Genomic DNA, 15,858 nt, shown 5'->3' with positions numbered 1-15,858 from the left:
ATAAGGTACAATAGTTATGTAATAAAAGAGAAAATATACGTATGTGGTATAATTCATACAGTCGGTAATAATTTAACAAAAAATAAAAAGGCAGGGGTGTAAAAAAAAAAAAATTAAATGAATCACTTTGACAGGATGGAATTACAAAAACATTTGGACAAATCCCTTAAGCATATATTATCAGTCAATCAGAGACATGATCCTCACAGCCTATCAGTTATTGCATTCTTTTTCTTTCTTTATACAATAGCTTGTCCTTTTTTTTATTTATCTTTCTTCCAAACTATATTCAAATGATTTTGAAAGTAGTCTTTTCATAATTTCCTTTGTAAAATAAACCTTAGAAGGGGAAACCAGTTTGTTGTGAGAACAACTTGTGGCAAAAGTCTTTCTTCGCTTATATTTACATCTCTTTCAACTGTTCCCTTTCTGGTTATCACAACTTTCTTCTTGAACTTTATCTGCTGAGGCTAAAACAGCCGATAGCATTCTCAAAGAATCAACACCACTCAGCAATTGTCTAGTAAATGAAATGAAAAAAGTTCATGTTAGTTACATCCCCAAAAAAAAAGGTTAAGGTAGTTTTTTTATGAATACTAAAAAATGTAATTATTTCAATTAACTTTGTTCATTTTACAATTTCTCAACCTATATTTTAAAAAATAGTCACAAATATCAAAAACAAGTTTATGCATTAATATCATGGTCATAACAAGACAGGAGGCAAGTGTCAGAATTATTAGTGTTGAATGAAATGCTTAGCTGCATTTCTCCACTATTATGCTCCGAGTTCCAATCCTGCCAAGATCAACTTTGCTTTTCTTCTCTCTGGGATCAATAAAATAAAGTACCAGCCAAGTACTGGGATTGAGATGTAATCAACTTATCCCTTCCCTCAATATTGATGATAGCTACATGGAGATGTAATATCCTCTTTAAATTAACCTTGTCAAGCTGTATCCCTGCTATAGTGGGAACTGCTTAAATGTCATCTCTCATGGATTCCCACTAAAGCAATTATGAACAACACACAGAAAAAGATAAAATACTAAAATTAGACAAGTGATCACATTGCAGCTTTGGAGTAAAGTGTGTTTATTACTGTTAATGATGTTCCCCATAGCTGTTTACTTTTGTTTTTAATCAAAAAACAAAATTAGTTTTGTAATGAAATGTGTATGTGATGAATCCAGAACTTTGTATTGTAAATGAACAAAGCCTAGACTCAATGCTGTTGAGGAAATTACTGAAGATATTCTTTGGCCGAGGAGTTTACACCTACGTCAGCAATAATAGTGATTCAGAGAATCAACCTGGTGAAAGTGATGAGGAAAGTAGCAGTTCAAGTGAACAAAAATAGTGGTAGAAAGATAGGTCTATTATTGTTATTCCCCTGAAATTTTTTTTTTTTTTTTGTGGTTTTGTCCATTAGTTTGCCTTACAAATACAGTAGTTAAGAGAAAGGCCTATTATTGTTATTCTCCAAAATTTTTATGTGATTCTTGCATTAGTTTGCCTGCAATCATTACTCTTGAGCTGTATATGCAACTATTTATTGTTTGGCTCAAGATCCCAGGTGAAGGGTAAAGTTAGACAAAGGACCCAAGTCTGAGAGGATTAAATAGATTGACATAAATAGTTGAAAGCTTTCAATTTTAAAGGTACATCACTACTAACATATAGTTGAATTTGAACACATAAACTAGAAGTGTCCATTCATCTAAAAACAGTTTCATTTAATCTCAGGTCAAAGTTAAGGCATATAAATACATTGAACTTACCTTAAAGACTGTTCAGCAGATGCTGCAACTGTTGCTAATTGCTCAGAAGCAGAAAATGTTTTCTGTTTTAGATATGCTGTACCTAAATCTCCAGATTGTAATATTTCATTTTCTTTCTGAAGAGTTTGTATTTGTTTCTAGTTAATAACAGAAAAATGGTAAATTAGAAAACTGTCACTGTTACATATACTGTTATCTTCAGACAAAAGCTGAAAGGTGTAAGCCTACAAAAAAAAAAAAAAGTAATCTGCATATATAGAAAATTAATACATATATAAAAAGACAAAGATATATATATATATATATATCATCATTTAACGTTCGTTGTCCATGCTGGCATGGGTTGGACAGTTTGACCAGGGCTAGTAAGCTAGAAGACTCCAGTCTGGTTAGGCAAGGTTTTTTATGGCTGGATGCCCTTCCTAACGCCAACCACTCTGAGTGCAATGGGTGCTTTTACATGCCACTGGTATCTGCCATGACTGTGATTTTGCTCAGCTTGATAGGTCTTCTAAAGCACAACATAATGCCAAAGGTCTTGGTCATTGCCTCTGTGAGGCCCAACGCTCGAAAGGAACTCAGCCACTTTGCTTCTGTGAAGCCCAACGCTCCAAAAGAACTCGGCCACTTTGCCTCCATGAGGCCCAATGCTTGAAAGGAACTCAGCCACTTTGCCTCTGCGAGGTCCAACACTCCAATGGTGCTCTTTATGTGCCAATTACATGACACCAACATCAGCCACGACTACGATTTCACTTGGCTTGACAAGTCTTATCAAGCACAGCATATTGCCAAAAGTCTCCGTCACTAATCATTGCCTCTGTGAGGCTCAAAGTTCAAAGATCATGCTTCATCACTTCGTCACATGTTTTCCTGAGTCTACCTCTACCACAGGTTCCCTCCACAGTTAGAGATCGGCACTTTTTTTTATAAATAACCAGAATAACGTTTTTTTTTCCAGATATATTTGCGAGTGTTGTGAGTGCTGTTAAATCAGCCAAATCTTCATGTTGGTTATAAAAACCAGAATAATATTTCAGCACATAAATAGTGATAATTGTTAATGTTGTTTAAACTACAACTCTCTATGATGAAAAGGAAAATCCAAACAGTGGTACTTCGAAGAGAACACTGTTGTTTGTTCAACATCCAGGCCACAACTAAACTCTTTCAAAATCATGTTTACACTTAACATAGGATGTTTAAATGTTCATGACCTGAGGTCAGATTGGAAACAAGGACATTTCCTCAATGACCTCATGTCACATAGACTGAATGCAATAGTAGTTACAGAAACCTGGCTGAATGGACCAAGAGGCTTTTCTCCCCTCCTAAATGGCTATGAGAAATTTATTTCTCCAGGTTGACCTTGAAGGGGGAGGGGTGTTGCGGTTCTGTTCAGGAAAAATCTGAGTTTAGAGATAAGAGTAATCTTTGTTGATCTGGAAGGCAGGCTGTTCGTCCTGGATGTGACGCACAACAGTGGTAAGTCGTTCAGGCTGGTGGCTGTTTATGCCCCCATGCATGCGGGGCAGTCAGACTATTTTCGAGACCTAGAGAAATCTCTAGGTACATCACACCCCTCAGTGTTGTTAGAGGGCTTGAACTCAATCTGTAATGCATGCGTAGAATGTGTTGGCTCATGTACAGATAGGAAGGGAAACCTGTACCTCCTCATTCAACATCCAGGCTGCAACTAAACTACACTTTTTCAAAATCTGCACGTTTCACTGTTGGGCAGTACAGTCACATGTATATACTAAGACAGACATACATTCACACACGCCTCAGGCCCATCTCTGTCTCTCTGTATGTCTCTGTCTTTAGATGCGTGTGTCAGTCATCACAAAAAAATGCATGTATACTGACAGACACATACACACCATCAAGGACTCTCCTGTCGAAGACAACATATGAGCGTTCAGATTTTGCCAAACGACCTGCACAATTGATTTGCTTATAGTGATCAAATGTTTGTGCTGCAAATTAGCTCACTCTCTCCATCAAATCAACATTGCCTGAACAGGTGCACTGTGTACCAAGCATCAAGTGTCAGAGTGATTGCCAAGCAGAGTGTACCAAGTGTCAGAGTAATTCAACATGAGATGAAGTGCTTTGCTCAAGAACACAACGTGACACCTGGACTAAGAAGTGAAATCACAATCTAGAGATTGTAAGTGCAACACCCTAACCACTAAGCCATGTCCCTGCCTCTCTCTCTCTCTCTCTCTTGATATATATATACATGTATATGTACACGTTGAAAAATTAAGATCAGTATGTTTATAAGTTAAAATCTCAATCCAAATTCTCATTATAACTTGAATGATAATGTAATGTTTCACTTGGAAGCCCTTCCAAAATCTTGATTATATTGAAAATTGATTTAGACAGGTAATCTGTTCATTAGAAGTAGAGTCATAAGAACATCTATCTTTGTTCTTTAATATATAGACTTCTTTTAGGAAGAGAAAAGCATTAATTTTTCCACTCTTCAAATTACATGTGAAAGTTCAAAAAAAAAAAGAAAAAAAAATTACCTGCAGTAATTTCATATCTTGTTTTAATTTTGACACCATAGATTCTGCTTTTGTTGCACGAAGCTGCAATAAATAAATAGATTTACTGACACTCTTGAGAAACAAGTTTTCTTTCTCTTTTTGTCAAAGAGTAAAGTGAATTGACTGCATGGCTGTGTGGTATGCATGTGTATTTGTTTGTGTGCATGAATATAAAAAAGAAGTCCCTTCATTGAACAACAGGTAAGGGTTGGCAACAGGAAGAGCATTCAACTCTAAAGTCCATCCTCAAATCCTGTCCAAGCCATGATAGCATGAAAAAAATGGTGTTTAAAAGAATGAACAATTATTTAAGCAAATACATAAAACAACTCCGTACATTATTGTTACCTCTTTGCAAAAGCAATGACTTCACTGCATTTGCTGATGTAATGATGAAAGAATCATAACGAAAAGTACATAAAATTGTATATTGGTTATTGTAAAACAAACGTTATTGTTTGAAGCATAAATAGCTGAGACACCACCTGCCTTGACAAACAATAGTTTAGTGTTTTTATCAAATACAATGCTTATTTATTCACATTGTTTTGAATTAATCATGCATTATCTCATAGCTTGAAGATTTTGATGATGTGATTGTTTATTTTTAGAATGACATTGTAGGGTAGGTGTAAAAAGGCCAGATCTGGCCAGTTTGAACATAAAACAGGTAGAATATTTGGGCCTGATATGGCCAGTTAAACTGCTAAAGGATTAAAATTGAGAGCATTAAAAAATTAATTAGGAAAAAAAATATTTGCTATTGACTAAAATCATTTTTCTTCATTGTGTAATTATTTCTAATTAGCTTTTTAATTCCTCCATGAAATATCACCACCATCATTTAACCATGCTTGCAAGGGTTACATGGAATTCGTTGAGGCAGATTTTCTATGGCTAAATGCCTTCCTGTCATCAACCCTTGCTTGTTTCCAAGCAAGGTAATATTTCCCCATGGTTAGACATGTTTTTCATGGGAGACTGGAAATGAACAACTTGTTTGTATGACAATGACGCTAATTTATAACCAGAATGTGATATCTAAACAAGGACAACACATATATACAACAAGCTTTTCAGATTCTGCCTACTAAATCTACTCACAAGGCTTTGGTCAGCCTGGAGCAACAGTAGAAGACACCTGAAACCATACAGTCAGAAAGCAAACTTCTTAGCCACACACCCATGCCTCCCCCTAGTCAGAAAAAAAAAAAGAAAATATTCATTGACTAATATTTTACTCCACTGCATAACTATTTCTAATTATGCTATTTAATTCCTACTTGTCAATATTAATTTAATATTTTTCATGCAGAAGGCATCTATAAGTAATTTATTCTCACTACATTATAGAAACTTCACAATTATGAAGTGGTTGGGGTTTCCCAGTAAAAATTACTATTTATCCTGTAACTCACGGTGGTTGTCTCAAGATTTGCCTCCACTTGCTGGATGATCTTCTCCAGGTCCTCTGTTTCTTGTTTTTCACACTTCTGTTTTTCTTCCATCTCTTTCAGAACTTTGTTGACTCTAAAAATAAATATTTACCTCAGATTAATATTTCCTAGCACACAATTTAAATACTGTAGTTAATTAGATTGTACCTCAGCTCCAGTAATCTTCTCTTCTAGACTGGAATTTACATTACAAAGTCATTTTGATGGCAGTTTTTATATTTTAAAACTGATTTAGTATATAACAACTACTTAGAAAATATTGTTTTCAAATTTTGGCACAAGAACAGCAATTGGTGGGGGAGGGGGTGTCAACTACAATTCCAGTGCTCAACTGGTAGTTATTTTATTGACCCCAAAAAGATGAAAGGCAAAGTTGACCTCGGCAGAATTTGAACTCAGAACAAAATGCCACTAAGCATCCTGCCTAGCATGCTAATGATTCTGCCAACTCACCACCCTTACTACTTAGAAAACATTACAGACAGACAAACATGACCAACTTTCACCTCACCACCAGCATTAATTATCAACACAGTTCCATAAGACTGATGTCTCACTAAAGCTAATATTTCAACACCTAGCAAATAGTTTCTAGAAAAGATGTCACAGAAATTACTGTGAACTTGTGATAACTGAGTAAATTTTCTATGAACAACCAATTAACATTATAAATTTATTTAGACATTCATTAAGAACAGACATGTCAAAATCAAATCTTTTCAAGTGCTTACCTATTTGCCTCTTTTGCTGCTTGTTGCTGAGCTTTACAAAGTTCTTTGCGCAGTTCACAGTTCTCTTCTCGAAGCTGTAAGAAAGAAAATTATATTAAAGTAAAAACTGTATTATCTCACTCTCTATTAATTAATTATTTTGTTTCTTAAGAGAAAAGTAACATCATCAACAGTTAACATCCATTTTCCATGTTGGCATGGGTTCGATGGTTCGACATGAACTGGCCAGCTGAAGAGCTGCCCGAGCTCCATATCTGTTTTGGCATGGTTTCTAGGGCTGGATGCCTTTTCTAACACCAACCACTTTACAGTGTACTTTTCACTGTAAAATGTCTTTATGCAGCACTGTCTTTTCATGCGGGACCAGCACTCACAAGCTTGCAAGAGAGGGATGCAGGGGACATGCTTCTATGCAAGGACAACCACGATTTTATTTAGCTTGACATGTTTTCTCAAGCACAGCAAACTATCAGGCGTATCAGTCCCCTGTCATCCCCTTTAATCCTTTCATTACTGTATTTATTTTGAGATGCTCCGTATTTCTTTCAATTACTTTAAATATAACTAAGAATTTAGTAAAATAACTTAGTTATCATTCAGCTAGTGTTAGGAACATAAATTGTGACTAAGGTTTGGTGAAAGATTTTAATTCAAAACTTATGAAAACAAGACATTTGTATTCAGAGCCAGAGCCGGTTCCAGCCGGGTTGGTAACAAAAGTGCTAATTTATTTTTAAAGTAACATTTGAAAATTCCATCTCTCTTATTTCATGAAAAATTTAAACATCCAAATAAAATTAAATGAATAATGAGAAAAAAAGAAATTGATTGTTTGATTTAGGATATTGCTATATAATATAAAATGATTTGTTGAATTCAGATAACAGCAACAAAACTTCACAAATATGAGTAATAAACCTAAGTGATATAGGTTAATTTATTTTTTAAATATGCAAATTTTTCAGGCTTACATCCTGCACGAAACCTATATTTTACAGAAGAGTACAGAGAATGCTGGTATGGGCATGAGATGTTTATGGAGGATGTCTGTTGTATAAAGAAATCTAGAGAACTTGATATGGATGGAACTTATTAAAGTGGGAGATCTAGGAAGACACGAGATGAAGTGGTGAAGACTAATTACAAGCAACTGATCATCACAAAGTTAAAAACAAAGAATCACATGAGCAATCGTGATACGCAGAACTGGTGAAGATCTGCTCACCTGTTCATAGTAATAAAGACTGAAGCAAATCTAGTGATGTCTCTGGGACTTGCCCAAATGATTAAAATAACATTAATCATGGTGCTGATGTTGCTTTTCTAACAAGGCAGCGAGTATCAAAAATTTAATTTGAAATCCTTAGACGTTAAGTATATTTTTTTTTATTAGGATAACGCTTGAATAATTAACATCAATAATATATATTTTTAAATATAAAAATAGTATTAAAAGTCAATAAAGAAATCAAGAAAATTGAGAATCATTATCTATTAAAATGTTATGATGCTATCCTACTGTCTAAAAGTTCAACAATTCTTTTCCAGTTACTAGCTATGTACTATGTTACTGATAATGCTCATAAAACTCAAGTAAATAGCTTGGATACTGCATGGTGATATCTTATTTTTGTTTTGTAATGCTGTATTAAATTTTCTCATTGCAAAATGCCTGCAATAATACAGCTTCCCACCTTGGGAGAAAATGTCTTTATGATTCAAAAACATAAAGGAGTACGAAAAATACAGTAAATTTACTGACAACAGTAAAGGAAGAGAAATGCTGCTATATTTTGTGAATCATCATCATCATCATCATCATCATCATCATCATCGTTTAACGTCCGCTTTCCATGCTAGCATGGGTTGGACGATTTGACTGAGGACTGGTGAAACCGGATGGCAACACCAGGCTCCAGTCTAATTTGGCAGAGTTTCTACAGCTGGATGCCCTTCCTAACGCCAACCACTCAGAGAGTGTAGTGGGTGCTTTTACGTGTCACCCGCACGAAAACGGCCACGCTCGAAATGGTGTCTTTTATGTGCCACCCGCACAAGCCAGTCCAGGGGCACTGGCAACGATCTCGCTCGAAAATCCTACGGGAGCCAGTCAGGCGGTACTGGCAACGGCCACGCTCAAAATGGTGCATCTCGTGTGCCACCCGCACAAGAACCAGTCCAGGGGCACTGGCAACGATCTTACTTGGCTTGCCGGGTCTTCTCACGCACAGCACATTTGAATAACTGTATAAAAGATAATGATAATAAATACTGATGGGAGATTAGAGCAAATGCTTTTGACTTCACCCACCTGGTCTGTATTGTTTAGCTCCAAGTCAGCTCTGATCAAGCAGACCTATGATCAAAAACATGCTAGCCATGACCAACTTGTCATTTTTTTACCTCCATCTGCAGGGATAAGGACTTCAGTATCCATCATGTCCTTTTCTAAGACTGTGAGAATTTTATTCAAAGGAGCTTGGACTTTATTTCAAGTGACTGTAGAGAGGCTTTCTCATTGTAACAAAAATTATGACAGCGCCTACACAACTTGAAAACAACTAACGGAAGAAATAAAAACAGAATAGCTGTATACTGAAGTGCAAGGTAAGTTTGTACACTAAGCTTATTGAAGATTCCATTGTTGTTGCGTAGCTCCAATGTTATCTCTTCACATACAAAGGGCCTTGTCCAAAATGTTAGTTACTACTTCACATGGTACACAAGTAGGCACCTTATTTACTATTTCCAATGCAAATCATATTCACACAGGCCAATGATGAAATTATATTTACAACTGAGTAGTTAGAAGTATGAGTACATGTGAAATAAATTCCTTCAAATGCTCATATAAAGCTCCTTACAAGTAATTGATAGTTTTTATTTCCTAGATAAGCTAATTAGTAGTGGAGGTAGGCACTATGAAAGCATAGTAGTCAGAATAGGAAGGAAGTGGAAAATGTTCAACGAGGTATTACCTCTTCTAACGACAGATGGTTTCTCTCTCAGAGTAAAGGGCAGATTGTATGATTCTCAAGTACAATGTGCAATGCTGTTTGAAAGCAAAATACGAGTTTTGAATGCAGATTTGTGAATACTAGAAAGAAATGAAGCAAGCATGCTCCAATGGCAGTGTGTGCTTCCAAGCTCAAGAAAATTCAAGTATACTGTAGAAATGCTTTATTAGAATCTGTTCAAACCACTTTGGTTGCCATTCAACACATAGAAAGTGGGAGAACAGGAACAGCACAACTGAGGAACATTCTCAGGTGCCTAATGGTTAACAACTGCAGCTGCTGAAGCTGTAAACATTGGGTAGATGAAGAAGCTAACAGAAGATGATATTCTTCACCAGTAACTGAACCTGTAACTTTACATGTAGAATAGCTATTCTTCAGTAATATGAAGGAAATATTTTTCTTCATGTTTTAGTTTGCAAAAGTGAAATAATATAACAAATTTTCATGCTATCAGCCTTATTTTTGGAGTATTTGTGTCTGCTGCAATGCATTTTAATTCAATCAACAATCATCTTCAGGAATCCTATAATTACAAGCATTCTCAGAACCTTTTGTGTTGTTTTTTAAGAAACAATACAAAACAATGATTTGTAAACCAGCTGTCAGGTCTAAGAAGTGCACAAGAGTAACACTTTCAGAATATGCAATTCCTCTCACCCGCTATTTTCAACCTGTAACTACACAATTTTCCTACACCTCCATAAAACATACACACAGCTTTGTATGCAGACCACATCACACATACCACCACTTCATTCTTCAAACATTGGAGCTATGCAACAACAATGGAATATTCAATAAGATTGGTATATATAGACTCCAGCAGAATATGGCTGTCATTATTGGAATTGACTGAAATGTCCCTAAATTACATTAATAAACAGTCCTAGAGATAGTGATCCAATGATTAAGAGTGTTAAAGCACTATAAGTAGAAACACAGCTTCCAAGTAGGCACTTAAGAAAAATTTAAGTTGTTATCTCATTTCAGAAATACAGACATATGGAATAGAATATGAGGAAAACAACAAGTCTATCAGGTATAGTGGCTGAAGTAGTAGGACTTAAGTTAGTCACTCACATAATCAACCAGATAATATAGGGAGGGTTTTATACCCAATGACTGCTGTAGCAGTATAATACACAACTGCTTCATGAGCAAAGATGCTTTTGAAAGAAGCAACCATAGAAGCATCAAATTGATGGACTTCATTATAAAAATAACAGAAAGAGTATCAGCACAAGTGATTAGAAAGAGAATTAGTTTAGATAAGATGCAGTTCAGATCTGTGCAAAATAACTTCAAGAGGAGGTTTTAGCATTAATTGATCTGGAGAAGGCCTTTGACAGAGTATTATACTGCTACAGCAGTCATTGGGTATAAAACCCTCCCTATATTATGGTTTGCAGTCTTGTAGTCTTTAAGAAAACTAGGTGTAGAGTGGTACAATCGATGTACAGAAGTACAGTCAGCAAATCGAGAGTTGGAAATGAGTTCAATGAAGAATTTGGCATGCAGGCAAGTGCACATCAAACTCAGTTTTCAGCACCCTTTTATTTATAATTCAAGCTATAAGAGAGGAATTTAAGACTGGCTGTCTATAGGAACTATGCCAATGACCCAGTTCTTATAGCAGAGTGTGTGGAAGACTTAGAAGTAGTTGGTAGGGACTCCACATAGTGTACATGATGTGAAACATGGATGCACAAGAGTTGCATAGGGATCACAGACAGGTTGACACTGAATGAAGACTTTGTATGATAGATGTACAGGAGTAGCTGGCAGTTAGAGCACAAGTAAAATGAATCATTTTCAATGTTTGGATGGTTCCACAGAAGTAATTGAAAGCTTCTGTTATCTAGGCAATCTAATAAACTGTGAAGGAAGGTACTCTGAAAATACAGCAGCCAGAATGAGAAAAGTTCAGCGAGCTACTACTTTTTCTAGCAATAAGGGCATTCTCTCTTTGAGGATAAGGTACAATGTATGCTATTAGCATAGGAAGTACAAGGAATGGAGAGAAATGAAGCATACATGGTCCACTGGATGTATAATGTTAATATGCTTCAGTAATGTGGTACAAAAAGCTGAGAGATAAACTGAGTTTAAGAGGTATTACATATAATGTGTAAGAGAGAAGACTGCATTAGTATGGATGTGCAATATATATAGATGGTAACAAATGGGTAAAAGATATACCAGAGTATTCAAGCCAAAGGAAAATGTAGAAGATGTAGAAGAAAATGTAGAAGAAAATCAAGGAAGACATGGACAGAAGTGATGATCTCAGGATGTTGATTATCATGAAAAAGACAAAGGAACATAGCGTATGGCAAGATGTTGTGCCAGAGAAAACTTGTTCAACCCATGCAAGCATGAAAAAGTGGATATATTAATGATGATGATGATACATATGTAATATTAAAGAACAAAGATAGATGTTCTTATGACTCTACTTCTAATGAACAGATTACCTGTCTAAATCAATTTTCAATATAATCAAGATTTTGGAAGGGCTTCCAAGTGAAACATTACATTATCATTCAAGTTATAATGAGAATTTGGATTGAGATTTTAACTTATATCTGAACACTTTAGTATGGATGGTCACAAGTAGGTTTAGCACTAAAAAGATTAAAGAAGCCACCAATAAAAGAAACAAACAACAATAAAAAACAATTTTGTCACTGATAAATAAGGAACAGAAAACAAACTTACTCTTCTCAATTCTAGTTCTGTATCACCATTAATTTGCAGGGCAGCCATCTGACGGCCCTGATTAACTTGAACAGTTATGGCAGGGTACCGGGTGTTATCATTATTATTTACAAAAGCGCCATCAGAAAGAAAATCGGGAAGACTAGAAGCTAACTGAGGTTGAGAATCTTCTGACTCAGTCTTAAATGATAAATCATTTTCAATATTTGGAGAAGTGTTTGTCAGTTCATTCCTAATTTGGTTTTCTCCCAACAAAGTCCTGCGCCTTTCCTGAGCTTCATGATTACTTAAATCATTTTTTGAGTTGTTCAAATCTGAAGCACCACTAACATAATTAGAACTCAAAATGCAATTTGGAAGGTCCAGATCCAAGACATTACGGTCTCGAGATGTGTCTCCGAAGTAGTGATCCTGTACAAAATCAGGTAGGTCATGTGCAGGACCATTATGACGGCGATTCTTAGAACCAGAATGTGCAAGGAATTTTTTGAATGAAAATGGATTTCCATCTGAAGATTTCTTTTTGGGTTTTGATTTTCCATCTGAAATTAATTTTTGAAACAGATATAGGTTAGCAAATGCTAAAAGAAAAACATACTAATTAACTTTGATAAGATACCATCAAATATTTTTATATCAATAGACAATATTATATATAATGATAATTATTATCATTATTATTTAAAAGTTTGATTCGGTTCTATGCTACTTCAAGTTCTGCAGGAACTAACGGGAGCCCAACTCTCTCAGGCTTCTGACGTCCGTTAGGGGCCTGCGAAACTTGAAGTAGGATGGAACCGAATCAAACTGTTTTTAAATAATACATATGACTCCTACTAAATGTGTTGAATACCTTTTTCTTTCCTTTGTCTACTTACTCGTGCGTGTGTGTGTGTGTATTTATATATATACACATACTTGACGGGTTTCTTTCAGTTTCCATCTACCAAATGCAATAACAAGGCTTTGGTCAGTCTGGGGCTATAGTAAAAAATATCGTGCAGTGGGGCTAAACCCAAGATTACATGGTTGGGAAGCAAGCTCCTCAACCACACGTAAAATGATACGATTAAGTTTCTAAAAAAGCAAACCTTTCTTAGGAGAGGTGCTATCGAATAACTCTTATAAATTGTAAAGGGTATAAATAGTGAAGTAAACAGGCCTAAATACATTGTTGATTTTGTTGACTAAACACTGGGCCTGGTGACAATTCAAAAGAAATCGATATTGATTTTTATGTTTTTACTATATACAATTTTTTAACAGAGGGATATAATCGATTGACTCAACCTAGTTTATATTATACTTTTTATTTTGGTTTTGGAAAGATGAAAGACGATCCTAATAGGATTTGACCCAAGAACAATGAGCTATAAAGCAACCAGTCTGGCTTTCTACTACTGACTTGGCCATGTCCATTGTCCCCCACATTTAACAATATATGACTTTATACATCGACGTTAATATATATATATATATATATAATATAATAACAAACGAAAATCAGACTAAACAGTGAGACGGTTGTACACTGGGGAGTCCAGCTTAAAATACATTTTGTAGGTTACTTTTTTGCTAATTAAAGAATGAATATATATATATGAGAGAGAAAGAAAGATGTATGTATTGTGTTAATTATCGTTAATATTAACACAATTTAGCAAAAATTTAATTCCTTTAATTTTTTAACACACAGGTGTAAATTCTTAAATTTCAATAGGGTTAGAAAAATAAACAAAAGACAATGTTTTCATATTTGAAAAGGGGCGTAGATGCTGGAATAATCCACCTTTGGTACTTAAAGTTTGGTATTGAGAATATACACATACTGAAAAATACTGACCTAGCAGAATGCAAAATATTCTATAAACCGTAGAAATAAAAATACTAAACCAATTTGTTAGAATACTAAACAATACTAAAAGTTGAGATATTATCACAAAGTTCGCTGGCAAGGTACAGAGCAATATGTCTGAGACGGGGAGGAGGTCCCATTATTTACAATACTATCAAAATTGTATGAATCGAAAGACCCGTTAAATACATGAAAATATAATGTTAATAAAGCTTAATTAAAGGAAATTATTTACTTTATAGAAGCTATTGTTGTTTAATTCTGGGTCAGCCATGATCAAACAGACCTATGATCGAAGACGTTCCAGGCATGACTTTCCCGTCTTTTTATATATCAAAGACTACGTCGTTTAAAATCTTCTTTATTTTTAAGACGATATGGTGTGATTCCAGGAAGGTTTCATGGTTATTTCTTGCTGGTCAAGCAACCGTATAGTGAAAGATTCTTTTGTTACCTTGCACATAGTATTACATTATGGTAAATATTGCTCTTTAGGTTCTAAATTCATGAAGCAAAAATGGCCTTTTAGTTTTTTTTCCACTTATTAATCTTCGTTAAGTTATCAATTTAATTAATAAGACTGAATCTTATGCTTAAAAGTGATGCAGCAGATGTGATATTGCTGACAACTATATTGTTTTATATGCGAAGTTATGAAAAGATTGCATAATTATATACATCCTTTGTGTGTGCGTGTGCCCATATATATACACACACATGTATATATATGAACTATTTTATAAATATAATAAAGATATAGGATGCAAACACAAAGTAAAGACGATAAAAAAACTGAGTTGAGTAATGAGTAATCTAAAACAACTGATATTATAAACATATACCTTGTTCGGCCGGCTGACAAACAGGACTTGTGAAATCATTGTCGGGAAATAATGCATTAGTGCCGTCCAAAATATCATTGCCTTGGGAAGATCTTACGAATTCGTCATCATTCTGTGGTGTTAAAATGTTTTTATCCTTAGTATGTACAAAGTTCTTATAAGAGAATGGATTTTCATCGCCTTCATCACCCCCACCTTCCGCCATTATTGACGAACCCAGGGACCGTCTATTGTATCGAGAGTGATTCATAATTATAATAAAACTAAACTAACTAAACAATTAGTTGAAATATTAAACTGAAACAACTCCGATAAAATGATGTGAATAAATAAATCGTTTATAGCAAAATTATATTTCAATAAAAAATAAACATATCCCAAACAAATTTATTCATTTATTTATTTGTTCGCATTTAATATCAGTCGAATGATGAGCTTACAAAATAAAATTGAGCATATGATGCAAACTGATTTCTCCCTCAAAGGAAAACAGAAAAAAGGTCAAAGAGCGGGAAGTTATAGTTTCCACAGTTTTATCAAATTTGATAAAAGAGAAAGACAAAAGATCGAAATTTTCTATTTCAAATAAGTTATAGTACAAGCAAAGAGAAAGAAGAAAAAAACACAAAGAGACCTTGCACATGAGATGGGACAATCCCATGGAAAGTATATATGTGTATGGGTGGAGGTGGGATAAGCAATGAAGAGTAAACTTGTGATATCTAATTGTTTTTTCTATGAAATTAAATATCGATGTATGTTGAGAAGAAAAATTTGAATTGTCTTTTGAATAATATTTTATGAGTATGGTGACCATATGCAAAAACGAAATTAATAGAAAATATTGATGTAATTTAATTATATAGATATCACCATCATTATTGTCATCATAT

General features: G+C 34.7%; 1 protein-coding gene across 1 annotated transcript; it reads right to left on the bottom strand.

Annotated features, from left to right (window-relative positions):
* Position 1: 1 nt before the first annotated feature.
* LOC106869313 (uncharacterized) lies at positions 2–15,174 on the bottom strand. The gene is made up of 7 exons (XM_014915001.3): positions 14,966–15,174; positions 12,269–12,810; positions 6,531–6,604; positions 5,761–5,872; positions 4,322–4,384; positions 1,782–1,918; positions 2–520 (listed from the first exon to the last, which is right to left on the bottom strand). The coding sequence occupies exons 1-7, from the start codon at positions 15,168–15,170 to the stop codon at positions 415–417; spliced, it is 1,239 nt and encodes a 412-aa protein (XP_014770487.1). The 5' UTR covers positions 15,171–15,174; the 3' UTR covers positions 2–414.
* Positions 15,175–15,858: the final 684 nt, after the last annotated feature.

The sequence above is a fragment of the Octopus bimaculoides genome, chromosome 1 (assembly GCF_046866305.1).
Source record: "Octopus bimaculoides isolate indiv1 chromosome 1, ASM4686630v1, whole genome shotgun sequence".
NCBI classification, from domain to species: Eukaryota; Metazoa; Mollusca; class Cephalopoda; order Octopoda; family Octopodidae; genus Octopus; species Octopus bimaculoides.
This window is presented reverse-complemented; position numbering and strand designations above follow the sequence as displayed.